Below are 23,566 nucleotides of genomic sequence, written 5' to 3'. Positions count from 1 at the left end.
TCTGACAGCATATATGTCTCACCTCTGGAATTTTACTGGGTTAAGATACTCTTTTTTCAGTTCATTAATTCACACATCTTCTTGGCTCCATCAATGGGCAATTTATAGTATAAAAACAGAATACTTGTGGACGGTCAGTTGTTATTCCATAGCACAGAAACTCTCAAACCTGCTTTATATATTTTGCCTAAATTGTTCTAAATCCTTGCCTAAGTAATCTGCATCTTATGAGCCCCAATCTCTGAGAAGTATAAGATTCTTGGAATTTCTAGTGCTTACCCAGGGTTCATATTTCCTTCAAGGATGAAGCTCAGCGAAGACTGTGGTGTCTTTAAGATATATGGTTTGTTTACACATATACAGCCTGAGCCTATGATGGAGGGGCCCATAGCATTAACCCCCCAAGAGGGACTTGTTTCTCCCATAGCCACAGTCTTGGATTCCAGCAGAAATCAGCTATGGCTCTCTCTCTTCCTTTCCAGCTTCTAGGTCACATAACTCAACTCTAAACTGTCTTTTGTCCTCACTTTTGCAAGTTGAGGGAGGGACCCCACCCATTTTCTGCCTAGCATAGACCCCACTTTCCTTTGTTCTCTTAATGACCCATCACTCAGACAAGTACCTCAACACAGGAAGCTAGCCTGTCTTATATTTTAATACTTGCTGGGTCCAGGGGTTTGAAAGATCTCAATTCCCTCCCTCCACAAAAACCCAACTTCATAACAGTAGAATCATGAAATTGTAGAGTTGGAAAGAACCCCGAAAGTCATCTATTCCAACCCTCTGCAGTGCAGGAATCTCAACTAGATCATACATGACAGATGGCCATCCAACCCCTGCTTAAAAGTCTCCAAGGAACAAGAATCCAAAACTTTCTGAGGCAGTCAGTTCCACTGTGGAACAGCTCTTACTGTCAAAAAGTTCTTCCTGATGTTTGGTCAGAATCTCCTTTCTTGTAACTTGAAGCCATTGGTTGGAGTCCTACCCTTCGGAGCAGGAGAAAACAAGCTCGCTCCATCTTCCATGTGACAGGCCTTGAGATACTTGACAATGGCTATCATATCTCCTCTCAGTCTCCTCTTCTCCAACCTAAACATACCCAGCTCCCTCAACTGTTCCTCATAAGGCTTCTGTGTTAGGTTGACTGGTACCAGAGTCGTGGCCTTCTCAGAGGTTGCCCCTTAGTTCTAGATGCTCTCCCCCATGGCGCAAGCTGAGTTAGAAGAGAACATACATTTAATATGTTATTATTCCAATCTTTTAAGTAAGTTACTTTTCTTGATGAAGTTTTACTGCTAATTTTAAAGGGTTATGCTGCCAGTTTTAATCTTAGTATAAAGAAACTTATATAAGTTTCTCAGAAACTGTCCATACCCCGCAGGGAAGCTTTTATACCTATTAGGCAGGCAGAGGTTCTCCTTGAGGAGGAAGATGTGAAGAAGTATCATTAAAGGGCTACAAATGGTCAGACAATTAAGTTTTATGAACGTTTTACTACAAGAGAGGATATTGTTTGGGTTTCTTCTTGCCCTTGGTCCTGAAATAACTTGCGTATGCTTGTTAGAGCTCCTCTTGCTTGCTAGAGGAAGACAGAGTGGAATGAGCCGCCTGGGTGGTGCAGAGCTCCTTTTCTCTCCTTTTGGGGCAGCCCTCTCCTTTGTCTGCCTCCCTCCTCCGTCTCCTCCACTCAGAGCGTGGGCTGCCTGCAAACTTCAGGTCTGGGCTCTGAGTGAGTGACTCCCCCCACCCTCCGCCCCCCACCTTGGGCCTCTCCAGCCAGCCACAGAACAAGCTCCCCTGGCCTGTGAACTGAGTGGCTGAAGAGTGTGGCACAAAAGCGGCACCTTCCTTGGCCTCCAGCTGCAGCCCTTCAGCCAGTTCATGCGCTCTTGCCTCTCCCTAGTGCACCTAGCCTGCCTGGCCCTGCCCATAGGTGGCACACACACGGGTTTCATGCCAGCTACTGTGCAGGTGAGAGGAGACAGCCGGTGAGAGCAGAGCGAGGAGGAGGAGGAGAGGAGGAGGAGGAGGAGCATCAGCAGCAAAAGTTCAGCTTGGAAGAATAAAAGCAGCTGTCAGATAAAAGTGCCTCATCGGACTGCCTGCAAAAGAAGGGAGTTCTGATCAGCCAGCTCTTTCTCAGCCTGTCCTCCAAGGGGACTGGGGCCTTGGTCAAGGTGAGTGAGGGGGCTGGGAGGAGCACCAGAGGTGCTGCAAACTGGGCAGTAGGCAAACTGCCTTGAAGCAAAATAGGCTCTTTTCTGGGACATAGAAAAGAAGGGTCCCTCCTTTCTCCAGCCCACCCAGCAAAAACAGGGGATGGTAATAAAGTAGGAATTGGGTTGTTTTGGTGGGGGCGGCAGGAAGGGGCTGGAGAAAGGAGCTATCTTGTCTTCTGAAAATAAGCGTTTTAGTTTCACTTTCCAGCTTTAAATGGGGTAAATATTTGGTGTGGGATTCTGAAGGTGGGTCAATAAGTTTCTCTCCAAGTTTTCATTTCTTTTAAAAGAGCGAAACCATGACCTCCCCCTTTCCCCCCATCGTGGGAATGGGCACCACTGTGTGGAGTTTTCCTTAATAATTATATGCAATTATTCCATGTGCATTCCTCCACTTTCTGTGCCACATAGGGATTGTGTGTGAAGTTGGGCTGGAGAGGGTGGGGGAGGGAGAGGATACAATTAAGACTAGTTTATTTCCCAACTTTCTCTCCCCTTCCTCTGCCTAATGTAATCTTGGTCATTCATACTTAAAATAATTTTGTACAGCCAAACTTTTATTCAGAAGGAAAATGAGTTTTTTTCTAAACACATGACTCCTCAAAATGTTGCAATCTCCCCCCCCCCCCGGAAATAAGCTGGGGCCATGGCTGCCAGGTTTTGCAAGACTTGCAGAGTCACCCCACCCCTAGCAGCTCCTTCTGCCCCCCTCAGTGGGTGCCATGCTGTCCCCACCTGCAGTGGCAGAACTTGCAGTCTCAAATTTAAGCAGTGCCCAGTGCCATACCAAACCTCAGTGCCCCACTGCCTCTCATGCTCCATTCTAAATAAAAATTGTGGTGTCCCCCAGGCTCCATGCCTAGTGCAACCAAACCAGGGGTGGTCTCCGCATCGCCTCTGCCCACCTGCCTTTACCCTGGCTCTCAGATAAGGTGGCCTGAGAAGGCTGGTGTTTTTTGAGCAGAGTAGCCAAATGGTCGTGTTTTCTCCTCCTGCACCCCCACCACTGCCCCACATGCCCCTGTGCACCAAGGCCTGAAGTCTCTCTGGTATCCATAGCAACACCTTCCCCATGCCTGAGGGGCCTTGGCAGGGCGGGAGTGCTCCTTCCCTCTCAAAACTGCAGCGCCTTTGCATCTCTCAACTGCTCCACACATTACATGATGCAGAGACCATCCCCGTGTAGAGAGAGCAAGCTGTATCGCCATGTGTGAAAAGGAAGATCGTATGCGTTTTTGTTGTTGCTTCTTCTGACATTGGTTATGGGTAACTGCGGTAAACACACTTGTGCGTATTATGCCAGGCGCTGGATACGTCTTTTCCCAAAGCAATTATCTTGACATGGGGAGAAACTTAACCCAATTAAAGCAGGCTTCTGATTTGTAAGAGCATTTTGGGGGCTCATAGGTATTACTGGCAACATCATTATGAAATACCGTATACTGCCATTATGGTTTTTATTTGTGATTATTGTTACAGTGCCATTTGTGTACATCGTACTTTCCCAAGAGCAAGAATGCAGGTCCCTGCTCCAGTGGCCATACAGTCGGGGGGGACGGACAGAGGATGTGGAGAGGGACATGGAGACAGGGTTTAATGGGAAAAGAAGCAGGTCTGCATGTTTTCCTTGCCCTGTTTGTGTGGCTGATGTTAGGTAGCTTGAGTGTGCTGGAATCTGGGTTTTGGTTCAGCTGAGGACTTAAGAAGAGCCAGTGACCCATCTAGTCCAGCATCCTGCTCTCACAGCAGCTGGAGGAGGAGGAGCTGCAAGTAACAGGCTTCCACCCTTCATGTGCTTCACCTGTTCTGTAAACAGACCCTCCATAGGGGTTCCAAGAGCTCCACTCAGAGCTGCGACCTAGAATGCAGGAATAGCCTTTGCTTGTGCATGAAAGAAATGAATGAAAGAGGCTAGTAAGTAGGGTTAAGTGAGTACGCAGGAAGCAGACTCTTCTCTCCAAAATGTGACTTCCGAGTATAAACCCTAACAACACCAGAAGCAGGGGAAGGAGGGGCTGTGTTTGTGGGTTTCCCCACACCCTCCTGTCCCGTTGCTCTCGTGTGCTGTGTCTGCCTCTTTATCTTTCACTCTCTGGAGGAGAGAGGTACGATTAAGCTCCATACTAACCCGACTCCTTGCAACGTGGGCCTGCCCCAGCTTGCAAATTTGGGGTGGGGTGCCCGGGGTGCAACTCACCAGGCAGGTTGAGTTCTCCCCCCCCCCCCCGCTGCCGCCACCGTGCGCAGGTTTCCGTTGGCCTGGTGCCTGATCTAGATTAGCCTCTTCTGGTATTGCACCCGCAACATATGTGCTGGGTGATGACAGTGGGGGAACGGAGCTTGGGATCTCGTTGAACTTCACACACTTCCGCACTCCCTTTTGCAAACCGCAACTGTTCCTGGTGAGTGGAAAAGAGCAGGAGAGGCGGAAGGCTGAAGACCCATTCAAGCCAGTGTGGTTTCTTTCCTTCCTTATTCCCCCCCCCCCCCCGCTTGCCACACCTATTCCTGCATTATCTGCCTCCTCCCTGCAAACTCCACGTGCCCTACCACGCAGTACCAATAGGCTACATGTGTTCCCCCCAGCAGGGCCTGGTGTTCTCCACTACTTGACGCACCATGGTGAAGGATGCAGGTTGCTGCAGCTGGTGTGCCACCTGCCTGCTGTGCCTCTACAGCTGCCGTTGGACTCGTAACAAGAAGGGTCTGGTAACCAGCAAGGTGAGTGGGCAACTCTTCTCCAGCATCTGTAGGGATGTGTTTAGAGAGTCCTGGCTGGCCTGGCTCTGTTGCGTCATGAGGCATGAGGAGAGCACTGGCATGTCCTGGAGAAGAGGGGCAGGGGGTGCCAGCCATGGACCCTTTTTCTGTCAAGGGTTTTTTTAAAGTTCATTTTTCACAGCATTTATTCCCTACCCCATCACCAAAAGGGCTCTCGGAGAGACTTGCAAAAATCAAGACAGTCCCTGCCCTCAGGCTCATAATCTAAAAAGGCATGACACACAAGGAAAAAGGAATAGGAGGGAGGAAAGAAATAGAAGTCCAGCAAAAATTCAACAGAAGTATTTGTTCTTAGGCAGCTGAGTTTTGACCTGTTTTCCCTAGTGTCCAATATGGCAGGATCCTCCAGCACACTCTCTCTCTCTCTCTCTCTCTCTCTCTCTCTCTCTCTCTCTCTCTCTCTCTCTCTCCCTCTCCCTAACCACCCTCTCCTAGCACCCTCAGTTTTGGCCCACTCAGTGCTGTGCTCTCAAAAGTTCCAGGAGACCTGGTGCTGGAATTGGTTGGTCTGCCTGACTCTCACAGAGAAAGATGGCTTGCCTGCCCTGACGTGTTAGGAATTCCCTCTTACTGACTAATCATGGCCCCCTTCTCTTTCTTGACAGCAAAAGACAAACTGGTTTCCCAGCACAGTGGGGGAATGTAGCCATGCCTGTAAAGTACCCTGGTCCTCATTGTATCATTATTATCATTTCATCTTCATCATTATTTAGTTCAACAATTTTTAATGCTGCTTAAAACCCTTTTTCTAAGCAATGTACAATGCGGTTACAAATATATATATAATACAGAGGGGGGAATCAGTTAAAATCAATAATAAAAAGCTTACTTAAAGTGCCTGCTGAATATTTCTTTTTTAAAAAAAGAAGCCTTCATTGAGGGAGGGAGGGAGGGAGGGAGGGAGGGAGGGAGGGAGGGAGGGAGGGAGGGACCGCCTGGTAGGGCTGGCAGTTTCTGGTTTTCATCATTGTGATATATCTGCAGCTAAACATTGTGATATACTAATATATCACAATATCTGAAATAAGGATGTAACTATGTAGAGGCAAATAAGGCAATGTCTTGGCAACTGCTACTACTTAGGGGTCTAAGGGGTTTACTCACCTTTAGCATATCATTACAACTGTTATTTTCTAGTACAGAGAGCAACAGGGGCAGCAGGAAACATAAGAGAAGCGATGACTGGCCCTGTTGCTCTCTGTACTATAAAATAACAGTTGTAATGATATGCTAAAGGTGAGTAAACCCCTTAGACCCCTAAGTAGTAGCAGTTGCCAAGACATAGCACCCTCACAAATTGTGAATCGTGATATGTCACCATGTCAAAAATTATAGAACCGTTCTCACAATGTGGACTTCGAACCAACTTCAGACGATGTATTGATACATGGCCCAGTCCTGCTGTCTGGTCTCAGTCAGGAGAGAATTCCACAATACGGGAACGCTTGGCTCCTGGCAGATGCAGGCAGTGCCATTCGGGACCCCTAACAGCGATTCCCCCAAATACACCAGGGATCAGGCAGGGATCGAGATCCAAGTACTTAAGGGCCTTGTGAATTAATGCAGGAACTTTGAACTTGACCCAGTAGCATATGGGCAGCCAGTGCAAGCTTTTGAAAACTGGAGTAATGTGCTGGTGATAATCCATCTCCATCAACAGCCTAACTGCAGTGTTTTGCACTAGATGGAGTTTCCAGACCAGGCCCATGGGCAACCCCACATAATAATTATCATTATGAATTTCTAAACCACCCTCTACTAATTAGAATCCCTGAATGGTTTGCAACAACTACATTAAAACCATAATTAAAAAACAAACCATGGCAACACAGCAGGGCTAGGCAGAGGTGGGCAGGCGACGGGAGCTTAGAGGAAGTAGCAGCCATGGGCAGCCACAGAGTCTGTGGCTCCAGCTCCACCCCTTTGTATACTGGGTGACACAGGGGCGGAGGAAAGGGGTGTGGTGGGGCAGGCCACCCCCGGTGTAACCACTGAGACAAAATGCCAGGCGACACTCACCACGGGGCTTGCACCATGCCTGAGCCACGCATCTCTCCTGGGAGTGCCGCGGTGGCTTGGGTGCCCTTAGGCTCCACACTGCCCCCAAAGGTCCGCCCACCGCCTCCCCCTCAGTTGTAGGGCAGCTGAGTGGGAGGAGGCAGGCAGACTCCTCAGAGGCCCAGCGGGGCGTCCTGCCCCGGCTCGCCCTGCCCCGCAGGTGGCTGGCCCCGCCCCTGGGTGCAGAGCATGCGCACTGCCCCAGGCGCCCGACTGGCTTGCTCCACCACTGGGGTGGCATGTTCAGCAAAAGTGAGAGGAGGCATTATCTGATCACGTGGCGGAAAGTGAGTTCCTGAGAATGTGGGTGGGAGGAAGCCAGGGGGGTTGGTCATGGGGTAAAGTGTTCTTTCTGCTTCCCACCCCTCCTGCAGTGTAGGCCCCCTAAGCAGTGCAGGGCTGGAGACAGATGGCATGTTTTTCCCTCCAGAGAGTTGAAGGCCATTTGAAAGAGGGATTGCTGCTCACAATGTATATATTCTGCTCAGGTATGCCTCCATGTATAGGGCTTTTTGTGCGCTTTGGCCGATTTCAGTTTATCTGCATGTTGCCTTTCTGTGGTAAACCAGCTCCTAAAGCATCAGTATACCATGCAATAACAATGTAATATAACAACACCTAGTAAAATATTTAGCATCTACTTTCCAAGGTAATCATTAACAATTCAAAATATATTGCCAAAATATAAACATAGAATCAACATTTCAAAAGGCCCACCGAAACACACCTAACAATCAGCTCAGTATTATACAACTGGGCCAACAATTAATCCTAAAGCTTGGGAATAAAACTACTAAAGACAAAATCCAAATTAACAGCAAAATAGTCTATCTACCCTTACTAAGAAGAAGCCAAAAGCATGGAAGAAAATACAAGATCTTTCATTTCAAGGCACATCAGCAAAATGATTTCAGAGCTAATGAAATATGTATGTTCCCCAAGGGATGTAAAGCTCCTCAAATCACTTTCAAAATTATCATCTAATCTTCAGTCTAAGGCTAAGCTGTCCTCAGAGCTTGATTTAAGGTGGGCTATAAATCAGAATCTGCTGTCAGTGCCGCAGCTCAGCCTTAGAGCAAGCAAGGCAAAAGCATAATTTCATTCGTTATTTTTAACCCACTTTTCTGTGTGGAGACACAAACTGGCTTACAAGATTAAAACACGTTGTGTACAAATTTTCAGGTTTAAATATACCGTAGCTATTTGAATCTTTTATCTCTCGCTTTGGATCAAAGCTAGTTGGGGAGGGAAGACATACCAAAAATCAGATTTTATAAGGAATGACAGGATTGATGCCGGATAGTCCTGTTTTAAATGTATTCGGAGCTGTCGTTTTTTATTTTAAAAACTGTTTTAAATTATTATTTTTGTAACTCGCCTTGAGATGGCAGTTTAGAAGGCGATTAATCGGTGATTATGGTGATAATAAGGAGAAGGACTAACATCATATGTACACCACTTCCCAAACTAGTGGTGTGCTGCATCTAGAGCAAATGGGAGTGTGTGCACAGCCACAGCTTAATGGCACCAGATAAAAAACAAATGCAGTACCACAGGCACAGCAGATGGTAAGAAATAAAACCAAAAGCTTGCTGAAACAATTTCCAGGAAGTGTCTAAATCAGCCCTCAACAACTTGGTTCCCTCCAGTTGTTTTGGTGGGAACCACTCTCATTATCCCTTAGTGGCTGGGGCTGATGCAAATTGTAGTCCAAAACATCTGGAAGTCAGCAGGTTGATCCAGATACTAAAGGAGAAGGAGGCTGACAGTAGGAGGAAATTCCACAGCAATGTCACTGAAAAGGAACCTGTCACAGGTACTTTCCTGTCTGATCTCACATATGACCACCTAAAGCGTGTACCTAGGGCATGCCCTCCACTGTGTAGCCACAGCCAGCCTTGCACATCTGGAGCTGCAAGTGGGGCTTCCAGGCCAGAGGGTGTGTCATCCAAGAGCCACCTATTAAGGTGCATCTGCCGGTGGTTCATTTTCTAACCTGTTCCTCCTCTTCACAGTGCGACTGTGCCTGGTTCTTCTTCGTCTTCTGTGTGTGCCTTTTCGCCCTGGCCTGGTTCTACCTTGCCTTTGTCACCCTCAATGATTTCCACAATCTCAATGAGTGAGTAGAAGGCCCGGGGTGCCCCCCCACCTAAGATTCTCTCCAGCTCCCTTTGTCATAACCTTTCCTCACCTCGGGGTTTTTTCCCTGCCCAACAGATTCATTTTCCGCAAGACAGGATGGTGGCTTGACTGGTCGATGGTGATGCTGTCTGGAACAACAACTCTGGTCACCTTCTCCTCACTGCTCCTGGTACACCCTTTTTATTTGGCTCTTTTCCTAGGATGCTTGCACCGTACCTCCAGAATTCCCTGGTCTCGCTTTGGGGAGGTTGGGGGTGGGGGGAAATCAACTTCTTAAAACCCATTTGGGAACATGCTGTTCTGTCTACTAAGGGCCATATAACCTATTTGTAGAGCATTTATCCTGATTTGTTAGAGGAGAGGTTACATGATGTTGCATCAAAACAAGGGTTATCCCATACTCCAGCACATTTTCCCATCACTTTCCTTATTAGAAAAAGTCAGGTCTTTGGGAAAAGCAGGTTTGTCACACAAGACATACCTATCTATCTGAATTTGCTAGTATGTGATTAAGTCTGGGAACTCCATTTTTTTGAGAGAGCCAGCAATATCTAAGCCCAACATTTCATAAAACTTAATAAAGCTTCTTGGGAGAAAGTTAAATCAGCACATTGGGAATACCAGTGTACAGTGGTACCTCGGGTTAAGTACTTGATTCATTCTGGAGGTCCGTTCTTAACCTGAAACTGTTCTTAACCTGGAGCACCACTTTAGCTAATGGGGCCTCCTGCTGCTGCCACGCCGCCGGAGCACGATTTCTGTTCTCATCCTGAAGCAAAGTTCTTAACCTGAAGCACTATTTCTGGGTTAGCGGAGTCTGTAACCTGAAGCGTATGTAACCTGAGGTACCACTGTATAAGTGAACATCTCAGAAGCCAGAAGGAAGGTTCTGAGAAGGGTGTCTAGTGGTTAGTGGCTGAGACTTTTGTGACAGTGGAATTTGTAATGCAAATAGGAAAGTATCTGCCAACTTTCATAATACAGGTCTGAAGGGTTTGGGTATAGAAAGCAGGTTGCCTAACTGCAGAGTTATGGCTTTTCTTCATTTTTGAGTGGTGTCAACACCATCATCTTCGTATGAGAATGTGGTCCTCCTGCAGTCCTTGTCCCAGAATCCAAAGTGGGTTCTTTGGTCCCAAGTCACATCACTCTCCCATTTTAATTATAGGTTCTGGCACTCTGCCTGCAGCTCTGGCACCAGCCCCTGAAGCTCCATTGGATACACAAGGTAAACCCCTGCCCCAAGCACAATTCCAACTTCCTACCGGGTTCCTTTGTCGAAGGCACAATCCTACACAAAGGTTTGTGCTGCTGCTGCATAATGTTGGTGCACACCAGATCACCACCATTAGTTAGGTGGATTCCCAGTATCAAATGAGCATGCATTTCTTTATTTTTGCACTTAGTGCTGAGATAAAGTACAACAGATCTCTTCACCTGATGTCATGTGATGTTAGGTGAATGACATGTGGGTGTGGTTGGCCCAAAATGGCCTGGTGGTCCTCCACTTCCTTCTCCTTCCTCTATTTCTCCTGTTACATTTTAGTCTGTAAGCTCCTTGGGACAGGGTTTCACTTTGCACAATGCCTTGCACACTGATGGCACTATGTAAGTTTATTTTCCTTATTAAAATGTTTAGAGACTGTCTTCCATTATAAGATAACGAGGTAATTTACAGAATAAAAGCCAAACAATTAAAACGATAAGGCACTGTAAGCAAAAATACCACAGATTTCCACACTTTTCCAATAAAGTCAGTAATGAGCTAATGTAACAATACCATTGAAGGGGAGAGGACACTGGGGGCTTGCAATGTTTTGTAAGGATGGAGGGAAAAATTGATTCACCTCACATTTAATAGAAACATGACTACAATGTGAGAACCCAAATACTGCTTTGAAATTTACATTTCTCTATTTTTTTCTGTGCAGTTCTCCAGCCAAGCAATATGTTCAAAAATGCATACAGTAAAGTGTGCATATAAATACGCACTAAAATGCTTAACGGCTTTTCACAAGGACTTGTAACTGATTTGGAAATGTAGGGAACTGAGCTTAAGACTAGAAAGATAGGAAACTAAAATAAACTGAAACTGACATATTCACCATTCCCTACAAACATGCAAGTAGAACACAGGTGGAAGTGAAAAGGATACACACATCAGCTTCCCCAGAGAGAAGCCTCACTGCACCCCAATATATGCATTGCAGGGGACTGGACAGCATGACCCTCAATGTCCCTTCCAATTCTACCATTCTATGATTCTATGTTCTGTTACTCACTGTCTCTCTCTCTCTCTCTCTCTCTCTCTCTCTCTCTCTCTCTCTCTCTCAAACACTCACAAGCAAACTGATTACTTTCCCATTCCAAATGCACAACAATCTCTCTAAAGATGTTCAACAACACTAGGCCCAGATCAGAACCCTGCAGCTCCCTACTTTTCACCCCCCCCAAAAAAAATAATACATTTGTTGCCAAAGCAAGCACACTTTTTTCCAGAATGGTGAGAAACCAATAGTTTTATTTAGTTGCAACAGTGTACAAAATAACCAAAGTGGTACAGTCCTTGCAGAAAGGTCTTGACAGTCTATACCAGGGGTCGGCAAACTACAGTCCACGGGCCGGATCAGGCCCGCAAGGGTCGTTAACCCGGCCCAGCTGCTTTCTGAGCAGACAAAAAAGAGGGAAGCTGCCAGATGTTCTCACGCAAAGTCCTCCTACAGAAGGAGGAAAAGCAGGTGGAGGAGGTGCCGCTGGCAGGAAAAGAGGCACCACCCAGGGAGGGGGAGGGGCAAGAGATTTATGGGGGGAGGGAAAAGAGAGAGGGTGGGACCCCACCCCCGAAGCACGGAAGAGATGCCAGCAGCAGGAGGCCCAGCAGGCCGCAATGCAGCACCAAACTCAGGCAAGGACTCCTCATCCAAACAATGAGTATCATCAGTGCAGGTAAGAATTTTTTTAAATTTTAATATTTATCATCTACAATGCTGCCTGGCCTGCATGCTGCTCTTGCGTGGAATGTGTCCTTTTAAAATGCATCTGTGGGTTACTTGTGGGGCCTGGCTGGTGTGCATAGGAATTCGTTCATTTTTTCACCCAAAATATAGTCCGGCTGCCCACAAGGTCTGAGGGACAATGGACTGGCCCCTTGCTGAAAAAGTTTGCCGACCCCTGGTCTATACATATTGCCTTCTTTTCAAAATAAAGCCCTTAAAGTGGCTTGAATACAATTGTCCCTGCCCCCAGGCACTTGATGCTGTCTTCTCTTCCTTCCAGGTTCTCCTGATCCTGACGGCACTTGTGGTGGCTTCTGCTTTTGTGGGGGTTGAGGTTCAGTGGGAAGAGCAGTGGGAAAGTGCCCGCATCTCCCTGCAGGTAAGAATCCACAGCTGATGGCATGATCTCAGAGAATATGAGCCATGGCACAGCTGCCACATGAGCGTTGCCCAAAAATGAATTGAATGGTGAGCTTTTGGGATATAACAAGTGTTTGCCATGTGATTTTGGCACAGGTTGTGTTTTTTTCCTTGCCTTCCCTTCTTGCTGAGCTGCTGCGCATGGCGTCTCTTGCATCAGCAACTGAAACATGGAATGATTCATAGCAGCTTCTACACAGCAGTTAACTTGTGAACCAACCCAGTGGGTACATTCAGCAACAGTTGCTTGTGCACCTGTTGGACCTTGTTGGCCAGGCAACTGACAGACCCCCAGGAAAAGTCTGATACCCCCTGCCCTCTAGCATCCTACCCAGTACAGGTGGTACGAAGCAAGTCAGGCAATCTGCCGGTGGTGGGGTGGTTCTTATGGCTGATGAAGACCGGACAGGAGGAGGCAAAGTTGATTGGAACACAGAATACCCTTCCGCATTTTGACCAAGTTTTATATCACAAAATAAAGGGGCTACAAAAATAAAATAATAGATATGTAATGTCTTAATATCATGTATATACAAAATGTCAGTTATGGTTTAAGGAGCATTATATAACTAGGCATCCTTGCTCACTATTATATTTTAAGCAAAATTTCAAATTATAAGACTGAGAATACTAGATAAGGTTCAACATTGTTTTGGAATTTTGCATTCCAATAATGAACAAATGTACCCCATTTTTCAATAAAATTGGTTTTGTGCACATCCTTCAGCATCTCTTTTATAACATGCAAGTTTTGTCAACAGCGGTATATATTCCATATGTTTTATTACCATTGCAAGATGTCAGCTGGTTTATCTGATTTCCAGTTCCTTGCTGTGGCTACTCTGGCTGCAGTTTGCAAGTTCCAAACCTTCCACATTTGCTATGCATTTCAGACACTCCAGTAAAACATATTTGGTGGTTAAGATTATATCGCCATAAAGAAGTTCGTTTATAATCCTCAACGTCTCTTGCCAAAAGCTTATAATCTTAGTACAGTTTAATTTCCAGATTACTTATTTAATTTATGAGTCATGCCTTGTGAAAGCATCTTGCAGCAATTAACACTAACTGTGGCTTTTCCTTCTGGGCAGGGACTCCAGCCCTTGATGCCCTCTGCCATTATCCTGCAGGGAACTCTGGGTTAAAAGCTTAGCTTCAGGGCCAGCCTATTCCCTGGCATTGCCCCTTCATTCTACCTGCTCTGTTTGTTCCTGATATGACTCCCTTAGAAACTCCAAACCAATGGCTAACTCTTGTTTCTGCCCTGCCAGGCAACAGGCCCCTTCCTGCACATCGGAGCTGTGGTGGGCATGACACTACTTGCCTGGCCAGTGGCTGACTGCTTTTACCGTACATCCTGCTCAGGTACTAGGGAGGCCAAAGCTATTCTTGTTCTATCCCAGTACAGGCCCCTGCAGCAGGCATTTCAGGGTCTTCCTTAGGTGCTGAACAGTGTTTCAAGGCCACACGGGGCCCCTCCTAGGACTCATCTACCCTCATCATTTAAAACGTTAGAAATGTGTTATTAACATGTGACACCGGATAGTGCTGTAGAACAGCAATATGTTGCCAATGAGAACTTGCATTGGGAAATATATAGTTTTCCAGATCAGTGTCGATCCAGCTCTAGTGTCTTTTTTTACCACTCATTCATGATTATTTGTGCTTGTGATGAGGCTACTCGGACAATTACACACAATCTCACTTCAAATACTGTTTGCACCTGCAAATGTTTGGGGCAGTCATACTGCTTCATTTCCAGCCAGTGCATATCCTGTTGAAATCCTATTTATTTGTACCAAAACTGAGAGAGTGAGGAGAAAGTCATCCCACTTTTGTCGTTTTATAGCCCCTCCAGACAACAATGACATAGTAGCGGTGGGGAAGCATCACAGAACAACTAACAAAGCAGACTAAATTCACCACTAATGCACCACTATTGTGCCAAGAGCATGTTGCAGACTACACTCTAAATAAAATGCCAGTATGGAGGGGCCCTACTTCTTGTGTATTGGCAGTATTGCATGCTGCAGTGTGGTGCTCAGCTATTTCTTTAGGGCTCTAGCAGGTGGCACCATTGCATTATTAGAGTTCCACTCTGAAGAAACAAGTAACCTCACTGGTGGGAAGAGACTAGGATGATCCCAAAGAGCTGGGGGCCCAATTCTGATATCTTACCTGGAATGTCTTCTCAATGCTAGTAATGAAGGTCTAGCTTGCTATTATCGTCTTCCAAGACTGCTGTTGCATTTTACCTGCATGTTCCATCTGTCTGTGTCTCCACAGTCCTCAGAACTCTTCTGTTGCTGTTGTATCTGGGTGCAGTGTTTGCTCTGTACTTAGCCCCACTGGGTATTGATTCCCCCTGTCTGTTGGAGTACAGCCAGCTGCCCCCCAAGCCAGCTCTGTTCGGGCACCGTGGAGCTCCCATGGTGAGTAGCCAGCACCTCCTTTGCACAGCAAGAAGCAGGATAATAGGTGGCATATCCAACTGGGGACAGGGAGACTGACTAAAGGGATCCAGAGGTGCCTTATCTCTTCCTCCACCACCACCTCCTCCTCCTCCTCTTCTTCTTCTTTTTCTTCTTCTCCTTCTTCTCCTTCTCCTTCTCCTTCTTCTTAGATTTATATTCTACCTTTCCCCCCAAAAGGACTCAAAGTAGCCTACAGACAAAAACAAGAAAAGACATAGAAAAATCCATCATTAATATACGATTTAGCATTGGTAGAATTAAAATTATACAAAAATCTATGCAGATAATTACAATGAAAGCAGCACAGTACCAGCCCTTTCATTAAAAGCAGTCAGTTCCCAAAGGCCTGTTGGAACAAGAAAGTCTTCACCGGCCAGCAGAAAGACAGCAGTTTAGCTTCTCTAGGGAGGGACTTCCAAAGTTTGGAAGCAGTCACCAAGAAGGCCCTCTCCCATGTCCCCACTAAGCATTACTTGCCATCCAGCACCAACCTTACTACCTTTGTCCTTCAAATGCACCTGCCATTTTATGTCCATTTTTAATCTCCATCCAGCTTGCACCTGAGAATACTCTGATGTCCTTCCGGAAGGCAGTTGACTATGGAGTGAGCGTCTTGGAGACAGATGTCCTGGTGAGGTAAGGGGAGAAGAGGTGGCAGATCAGCTGTCTGTGGGAGATGAAGAGACTTCCTGGTCCCCCAAGGCAACTTCTCCCTCTGGCAGTAGAGATGAATCCATTCCCCAGACCAAGCTCTTTTCTCTTTCTCGCCTGGCAGTGCCGATGGGGTCCCTTTCATCATGCATGACGAGAAGCTCATCCGGACCACAAATGTGCAAGAGGTTTTCCCTGCTCAAGCCCAGTCCAATGCCAGCTCCTTCAACTGGACGCAGCTGCAGCAACTTGATGCTGGCAGCTGGTTTCTGCAGGTGAGAGCTGTGTGGTGGTGCCAAGTCAGCCCTGTGGAAGCTTGGTGGGGTGAAATAGGTGCTGCTGGGCTGACTTGCATGAGTGGTATAGCATTGGTTGCTCCCTGTGCATTTGCTCTCTGAAGGGATACAATACGGTGGGAAATGATTTCCTGTTGTGTGGGATGGAGAACAGACAAGAAGGTGCTGTATATCTGGCTATAATTCTTACTACCAGAATACACAGACCTGGGTTTGCCAGTGTGGACTTCTCCATTGTGCCCATCTGTACCTTTACGGCACCCACAAAGATCTCAGTATATATCTGCTCAAAAATCTGCAATACATGGGAGACGTTTAGTTCTTCCTGCTCAGCCCCTGTTTTCACCAGTTCAGCCTCTCCTACATGGGACATACCCTCCAGAATTGGACACCCACCCTCTTTTCCATTCTGAACAGAGGAGAGGTGCAAAGGGCTTCTCTCTGTCAAGATGCCTCCCCCCCAGTGATGCTGGCAGGGGCTTGCCTTCAGCTTTCTCTGCTCTTTTAGGTGTGGCAGCCAATTTGCATTACACAATGTTTCCCTGCAACTCACACACAACAACATTTTGTGACTGGTGCCCATGGTACTTTCTCAAAATTCCAAATGTTCCTGTGGGCCCAGAAAGGTGATTGACACCTGGCTTAGTCCCTCAATAGGACCAGATCTAATGACTCCAATAGGGGCATGTGGGCTGTGGTATTTGCTGATGATGATCTGATCCCTACTGAGCCCGTGTGCTCAATAGGCTGTGCAGATGACTGCTCTGAGGTAGCAGAGCTCCATAGGCTGCATGCTAATTGGGTAAATCCTTTGATATCCTGATGTGGTCCTGCTCCAAATTCTGTCTTACTGTGAAGGTAAGTATCCTTCACAAAAGACCATGGCTTTCTTTGCGCAGCCCTGATACTTCAGAACTCTCTCCCAAGGGAAGCTTATTCAAACACTTTCAAAACACTGTTCTTTTTCAAGAGGCCTCTGGTTTGGTTTGGTTTGGTTTGGTTTGGTTTGGTTTGGTTTGGTTTGGTTCTTGTTTTGTATCACATACCCTTGCTTTGCAACTGCTTGTCAAAATGGTTATCATCAATAAACTGTTTCTATTGTTTACATTTTGGTTTGTTGAGCAATGCTGAATACCAGTAAATATCTTGTTGAATGAATATTATTGTGATTACCAGTCCCAGACCATGGAAACAGCATTCTCTCAAGTGCAATTGCCCTCTTACTTTCTCTTGTCCCATAGTAGTGAATGGTACAGTGTTCATTATGTTCCCTTGTAGGGAGCAAGATCCTTAGGTCTGACTGGGGAAGCCCTTGCATGCAGCAAAAATGGATGGGTGGTGATTGCCTATTCAGCCTCAATGGGGAACTAAGCCTGGGTTGGAGAAGCCTGGAGCTGCAGGGCTCTATGATGTCCTCTCTCACTGACTCCCTCCTTCCCCTCTACCAGAAGCCACCCTTCCCCACAGCACGAAGCCTCTCAAAGGCAGAACGAGCTTTGGCACAGGCGCAGCGTGTTCTGTCTCTGAAGCAGCTGCTGGTTGAGGCCAAGAGGCACAACGTGTCCGTCATGTTTGACTTGCGTCCTGAGGAGGATCCCCACTACGAGGACCTCGTCAATGTCACTGTGGAGACTATCCTCCATTCAGACATCTCCCCGGAGCTGGTGAGTTGTCCTCATTGCTTGACAGGACACAGTGGGCTTCCCCTTGGAGCTGGTGGGGAAAGTGGGTGGACAGGGGTGAGGCTGGCATGCTTGCCTTGAGAAGTTCTGCCTGAATGCAAACAACAAGGAAGGCAAGAGCAAGCCAGCAGTAAATCACACTGACCTGGTTAGTGGGGTAGAAGTGGAAGGATCATTAGGTGCGAGTGATCATGCTCTTCTGAAGTTTACTATACAGCGGAAAGGAGCAGCCAAGCATACTAGGACTCAATTTCTTGACTTTAAGAAAGCCGACTTCATAAAACTTAGGGAAGTGCTGAGTGAGATCCCATGGACAGTAATACTAAAAGGAAAGGGAGTTCATGATGGCTGGGAGTTTGTTAAGAGGGGGATAGTAAAAGCACAACTTCAGGCAATACCAATGAGACGGAAACATGGAAGGTGCCTAAAGAAGCCAGGGTGGCTATCTAAAGAACTTTTAACTGAGTTAAGATTAAAAAAGGATGTGTACAAAAAATGGAAAAGGGGGGAGACCACCAAAGAGGAATTCAAACAAATAGCCTGCACGTGTAGACACAAAGTCAGAAAAGCTAAAGCACAGAATGAACTCAGGCTTGCTAGAGAGGTTAAAAGCAACAAAAAAGGCTTTTATGGGTATATTCGTAGCAAAAGGAAGAACAAAGAAACAGTGGGGTCACTCAGAGGAGAAGATGGTGAAATGCAAACAGGGGACACAGAAAGGGCTGAACTCCTCAATGCCTTCTTTGCATCAGTCTTCTCCGATAAAGAAAACAATGCCCAACCTGAAGAATTTGGAGCAAATGATTCAGCAGAGGAAACACAGCCCAGAATAACTAAGGAGATAGTATAAGAATACTTGGCTAGTTTAGATGTATTCAAGTCTCCGGTGCCAGACGAACTGCATCCAAGAGTATTAAAAGAACTGGCAGATGTGATCTCAGAACCACTGGCAGTCATCTTTGAGAATTCCTGGAGAACAGGTGAAGTCCCGGCAGACTGGAGGAGGGCAAATGTTGTCCCTATTTTCAAAAAGGGGAAAAGAGAGGACCCAAATAATTACCGCCCAGTCAGTCTGACATCAATACCAGGGAAGATTCTGGAGCAGATCATTAAGCAAACAGTCTGTGAGCACCTAGAAAGGAATGCTGTGATCACCAATAGTCAGCATGGATTTCTGAAAAATAAGTCATGTCAGACTAACCTGATCTCGTTTTTTGACAGAATTAGAAGCCTGGTAGATGAAGGGAACGCAGTGGATGTAGCCTACCTTGATTTCAGCAAGGCATTTGACAAAGTGCCCCATGATATTCTTGTAAAGAAGCTGGTAAAATGCGGTCTTGACTATGCTACCACTCAGTGGATTTGTAACTGGCTGACTGACCGAACCCAAAGGGTGCTCATCAATGGTTCTTCTTCATCCTGGAGAAGAGTGACTAGTGGGGTGCCACAGGGTTCTGTCTTGGGCCCGGTCTTATTCAACATCTTTATCAACGACTTGGATGATGGACTCAAGGGCATCCTGATCAAATTTGCAGATGACACCAAACTGGGAGGGGTAGCTAACACCCCCGAGGACAGGATCACACTTCAAAATGACCTTGACAGATTAGAGAACTGGGCCAAAACAAACAAGATGAATTTTAACAGGGAGAAATGTAAAGCATTCACTTGGGCAAAAAAAATGAGAGGCACAAATACAAGATGGGTGACACCTGGCTTGAGAGCAGTACATGTGAAAAGGATCTAGGAGTCTTGGTTGACCACAAACTTGACATGAGCCAACAGTGTGACGCGGCAGCTAAAAAAGCCAATGCAATTCTGGGCTGCATCAATAGGAGTATAGCATCTAGATCAAGGGAAGTAATAGTGCCACTGTATTCTGCTCTGGTCAGACCTCACCTGGAGTACTGTGTCCAGTTCTGGGCACCACAGTTCAAGAAGGACACTGACAAACTGGAACATGTCCAGAGGAGGGCAACCAAAATGGTCAAAGGCCTGGAAACGATGCCTTATGAGGAACGGCTAAGGGAGCTGGGCATGTTTAGCCTGGAGAAGAGGAGGTTAAGGGGTGATATGATAGCCATGTTCAAATATATAAAAGGATGTCACACAGAGGAGGGAGAAAGGTTGTTTTCTGCTGCTCCAGAGAAGCGGACACGGAGCAATGGATCCAAACTACAAGAAAGAAGATTCCACCTAAACATTAGGAAGAACTTCCTGACAGTAAGAGCTGTTCGACAGTGGAATTTGCTGCCAAGGAGTGTAGTGGAGTCTCCTTCTTTGGAGGTCTTTAAGCAGAGGCTTGACAACCATATGTCAGGAGTGCTCTGATGGTGTTTCCTGCTTGGCAGGGGGTTGGACTCGATGGCCCTTGTGGTCTCTTCCAACTCTATGATTCTATGAAATAGAGCAAGTAGCTGTTTATTAACAAAAACGGGATCTACACAGGAGTGTCTGGCCTAATGAGCACAGCAAGTCCTCTCTTGTAGGTCTTGCCCCCCATGAAGCAGTGGGAGTGAGGAGGGATCTCTTGCTTACCATTTCCCTCCTTCCCAGATCCTGTGGCTCCCTGATGAGTTTCGAGACTGGGTGAAGCAGCGGGCGCCCAGGTTCCAGCAGGTCTATGGCCGGAAGAAGCTGAGCAATGAAACAGAAGACCTTATGCGTATTAACCTGCCCTACCAAAATCTGAGCAGCACTGAAATCCGGTTAGTTGGGGGGAGCGATGCGCAGGAGGGAGGGCGGTGACAGTGGGGCAGGTTGGTGTCTGTCCCAGGCATAGGTCAAGGAGAGAGAATTGGCTAGCAAAGATAGTTTGAGCATCCTGAGACAATGTCTTTTCTTTTTGAAAAAAAAGTCTCAAGTTTTTGTTACTCCATGGATAAGTTTGGAAATATAGAGTAGGCTCATCGAAATCAATGGACCCAAGTTAATCACGCCCATTAATTTCAATTGGATCACTTTGAGTGGAACTAACTTTGGACACAATCCTACATAAAGGAGAACAGTTTAGAACAGCACATGCACAAAATCAATGCAGATCCAAGCCAGATATCTGCCAGGATAAAGATTTCCACTTAGAAAGCTTGTTGAAAGAGGAATGTCTTTAGCAGGTTCCGAAAAGGCAATAGAGAAAGTACCCCTCTGATATGCAGTGTGAGGGAGTTCCAGAGGGGAGATACTTCCACACTAAAGGCCTGATTCCAACATGGTGCAGAATGGACCTCCTGATAGAATGGTATCTGCAGCAGAAGTGGATTTAGGGGAGCACAACCAGTTCAGTTACACTGGACGTGGAGCCTCGGTGGCACCGCAACCATTATTTAGAATGCCAGCCAGGATGTGTGCGTGCCAAATGTTGGTGTCACACAGGGTGCCGCTGAAACTTGAGACCCCAAAGTCCATCACTGTCTGCTGGATGCTCTCACACAGGGCATGCAGGGGATCTGACACCCTTTTGGGCTGAGCAAAGGATACAGTGGTACCTCGGGTTACATACGCTTCAGGTTACATACGCTTCAGGTTAAAGACTCCGCTAACCCAGAAATAGTGCTTCAGGTTAAGAACTTTGCTTCAGGGTGAGAACAGAAATCGTGCTCTGGCAGCGCGGCGGCAGCGGGAGGCCCCATTAGCTAAAGTGGTTCCTCAGGTTAAGAACAGTTTCAGGTTAATAACAGACCTCCGGAACGAATTAAGTACTTAACCTGAGGTACAACTGTATAAGATGATAAGCCCTGAACATCGTCCCAGAACACAGCAGCAAACTCTGTGGGTGAAAACTGTGGGGCTTATGCTCAGAGTCTCCCTTTGCCTCTGGGAGCCCGTCTTTTCCCTTCAGCATACCTTAGGCACTGGGGTTTCTCCTCCCTCGAGACTTCATGGGAGTTTCCCTGTTCTGCTTTGGTGCCATGAATCCCACCTTCTTCCCTAGGGAGTATCGCCGTGACAACATCTCTGTGAACCTGTACGTGGTGAATGCCCCGTGGCTCTTCTCGATCCTGTGGTGCGCAGGAGCCAACTCTGTCACCACTAACGCTTGCCAGGTGCTGCAGGGAATGGAGCGCCCCCTCTGGCTGCTGGTAAGACCGGTTGGGGCAGGGAAGGACTAGACTTGTATCACCACCACCACCCCACCCCACCACCCCACCCCCGTGTAGGCAGCTCCCCGGGGAAACTGAGAGCTGCCCGTTTGCCCTTTCTCCCACCCCAATGACCTCCGTTCCCCATGTTCCCTTCTCCACAGCCTCGTGCCACATACCAAATGATCTGGATTGTGACAGACTGTGTCTCCTTTCTGCTGATTGTCTGGGCCTTCTTCTTGCTGAAGTGAGTAGAATGTGAGGAGCTCCCTTCTGCATGGGCAGGGCGTCCTGCAGCTGCCAACCCCTAACTCAGCAGGGCTGGGGAAACCTGTGGCACTCCCGTGATTCATTGACCATTAGCCATTCTGCCTGGGGCTGATGGGAGTTGTGAGGGCCACTGATGATCGCCTTCCCTGCTATATAGCCATGTCTTCACAGCATCGGCTGGGCTCTGCCTACCAAGGGGGCATTTAGGAAAGCCAGTGCAAAAGTGTATTCACTTGGGCGCCACCCACCTGTCAGTCACCTGATGTCATGGACCAATCTGCCAGTCTTGCTGGTGTGTCCTTGCAGCCCTGACCTCACCTCGGCCCTGCTCTTCCCTGATCCAAACATGGCCTCAACACTGAGTGACACTGTTGACCTACCTAAAATATTTTTTCAGGTTCCTGAGCTCCATTGGATGGTTGCTCTCCTCTTTTTCTTGGAATTGTTGGTAATAAGTTGCGGGTAAAATAATCCCCCTGTATTTGCAACATGGCTAGTGGCTGGTGTGATATTCCTAGCTTCCTCTATTCCACCAAGATCAAAATACTTCCCTTGTCTCTGGCAGAACCACAGACACTAGCGATGAAGCTGAGGGTGGGAGGGCACACCTGTCTCTGAGCTAACTTATTCCCCCTCCTTCCCCTTACAGAAAATGGTCCCGAAGAAAAGAGCCACAAGGTAAAGGAGACGTTGGGCCTTCAGATCGGTGTGATATTTCTGCTATATTTTGTGTGTGTTGTACAGAGAAAAGCGATCCACTTTCCACCATTGTTTGGGGTACCTGCACACTGACAGGGGTGACTTGAACTCTATTCAGCACCTGCTTCAACAACTCTATCAGTGGGCAGAGGCTGCAGTTATTTCTATTGCACCTTTCTTCGAAGGAGCTTAAGAGTACATGGTTCTCACCCACAATGCTCCTGCAGGCGGAGCCTGACTGTTTAAAACATACAAACACCTTGGCCCACAATGAATAGACCATAAAGCTAGTAGTCCCCTACCCAGGATCTCCTGTGTTGACATTCTTCTTTTTCCTTTCTGCACTTCCAGGTTATGACTCAGATGTGCTCCTGACAAAGATCCACAGCCTGTTGTCTGAGTGACATATCAGCACAAACAGAGCAGAGGCCCTGTCCTTCCCATTGGTGAATGGGCAGGGCAGTTTTCACCTTTCAAAATGTCTTTTCTGGGGATGGCTTCTGGCTGTTGCTGAGACCTGGTTGTGGTGGCCTCTGCCCCCTGGAGCCAAGAGGCCTAGCCACCACATGGCCTGTGGGAAGCATAGCAGGACTTCTGCAATTATCCTGCAATCATCTCTCTCAGCATGGCCTAGATCCTGAAACTGCCGGGAAAGGACTGTACCAGTTGTGGCAAAGAACTGGAGATTCCATCTGAAGGTTTAAGTGTTGTCCCTGGTCTGGGAGGTGATAGAAATTTTCTTTTTTCTTACGTGCTTCTGAAACTGTTGTCAATAAAGCACCCTGCATGATTTGAGAAA

At 47.1% G+C, this 23,566-nt stretch overlaps 1 protein-coding gene across 4 annotated transcripts; it reads left to right on the top strand.

Moving 5' to 3' along the window:
* Nucleotides 1–1,647: 1,647 nt before the first annotated feature.
* Nucleotides 1,648–23,566, top strand: GDPD2 (glycerophosphodiester phosphodiesterase domain containing 2). Of its 4 annotated transcripts, none has more exons than XM_081896967.1 (16): nucleotides 1,648–2,177; nucleotides 4,809–4,940; nucleotides 9,074–9,177; nucleotides 9,276–9,369; nucleotides 10,369–10,428; nucleotides 12,477–12,575; nucleotides 13,888–13,981; nucleotides 14,903–15,048; nucleotides 15,644–15,726; nucleotides 15,866–16,016; nucleotides 17,486–17,701; nucleotides 20,276–20,427; nucleotides 21,651–21,798; nucleotides 21,963–22,045; nucleotides 22,718–22,746; nucleotides 23,119–23,566. In XM_081896967.1, the coding sequence occupies exons 2-16, from the start codon at nucleotides 4,839–4,841 to the stop codon at nucleotides 23,169–23,171; spliced, it is 1,614 nt and encodes a 537-aa protein (XP_081753093.1). In that variant the 5' UTR covers nucleotides 1,648–2,177; nucleotides 4,809–4,838; the 3' UTR covers nucleotides 23,172–23,566. The 4 variants fall into 4 exon arrangements, with proteins under 4 accessions (XP_081753093.1, XP_081753092.1, XP_081753094.1 ...); XM_081896966.1 differs by having other exon boundaries at nucleotides 1,649–2,177; nucleotides 4,806–4,940; XM_081896968.1 differs by lacking the exon at nucleotides 1,648–2,177 and adding an exon at nucleotides 4,493–4,621 and having other exon boundaries at nucleotides 4,806–4,940.

The sequence above is a fragment of the Podarcis melisellensis genome (assembly GCF_964234715.1).
Source record: "Podarcis melisellensis genome assembly, chromosome: Z".
Taxonomy (NCBI): domain Eukaryota; kingdom Metazoa; phylum Chordata; class Lepidosauria; order Squamata; family Lacertidae; genus Podarcis; species Podarcis melisellensis.
The sequence above is the reverse complement of the archived record's forward strand: the minus strand, read 5'-3'. Positions and strand labels throughout refer to the sequence as shown.

What these genes read in the sequence shown, in the direction of transcription:
- GDPD2 (XM_081896967.1), top strand. Translation starts at nt 4,839, where the DNA reads ATGGTGAAGGATGCAGGTTGCTGCAGCTGGTGTGCCACCTGCCTGCTG. An exon ending in GATTTCCACAATCTCAATGA is followed by an intron (nt 9,178 to 9,275) that starts GTGAGTAGAAGG and finishes CCTGCCCAACAG; the next exon opens with ATTCATTTTCCGCAAGACAG. An exon ending in TTACCGTACATCCTGCTCAG is followed by an intron (nt 13,982 to 14,902) that starts GTACTAGGGAGG and finishes GTGTCTCCACAG; the next exon opens with TCCTCAGAACTCTTCTGTTG.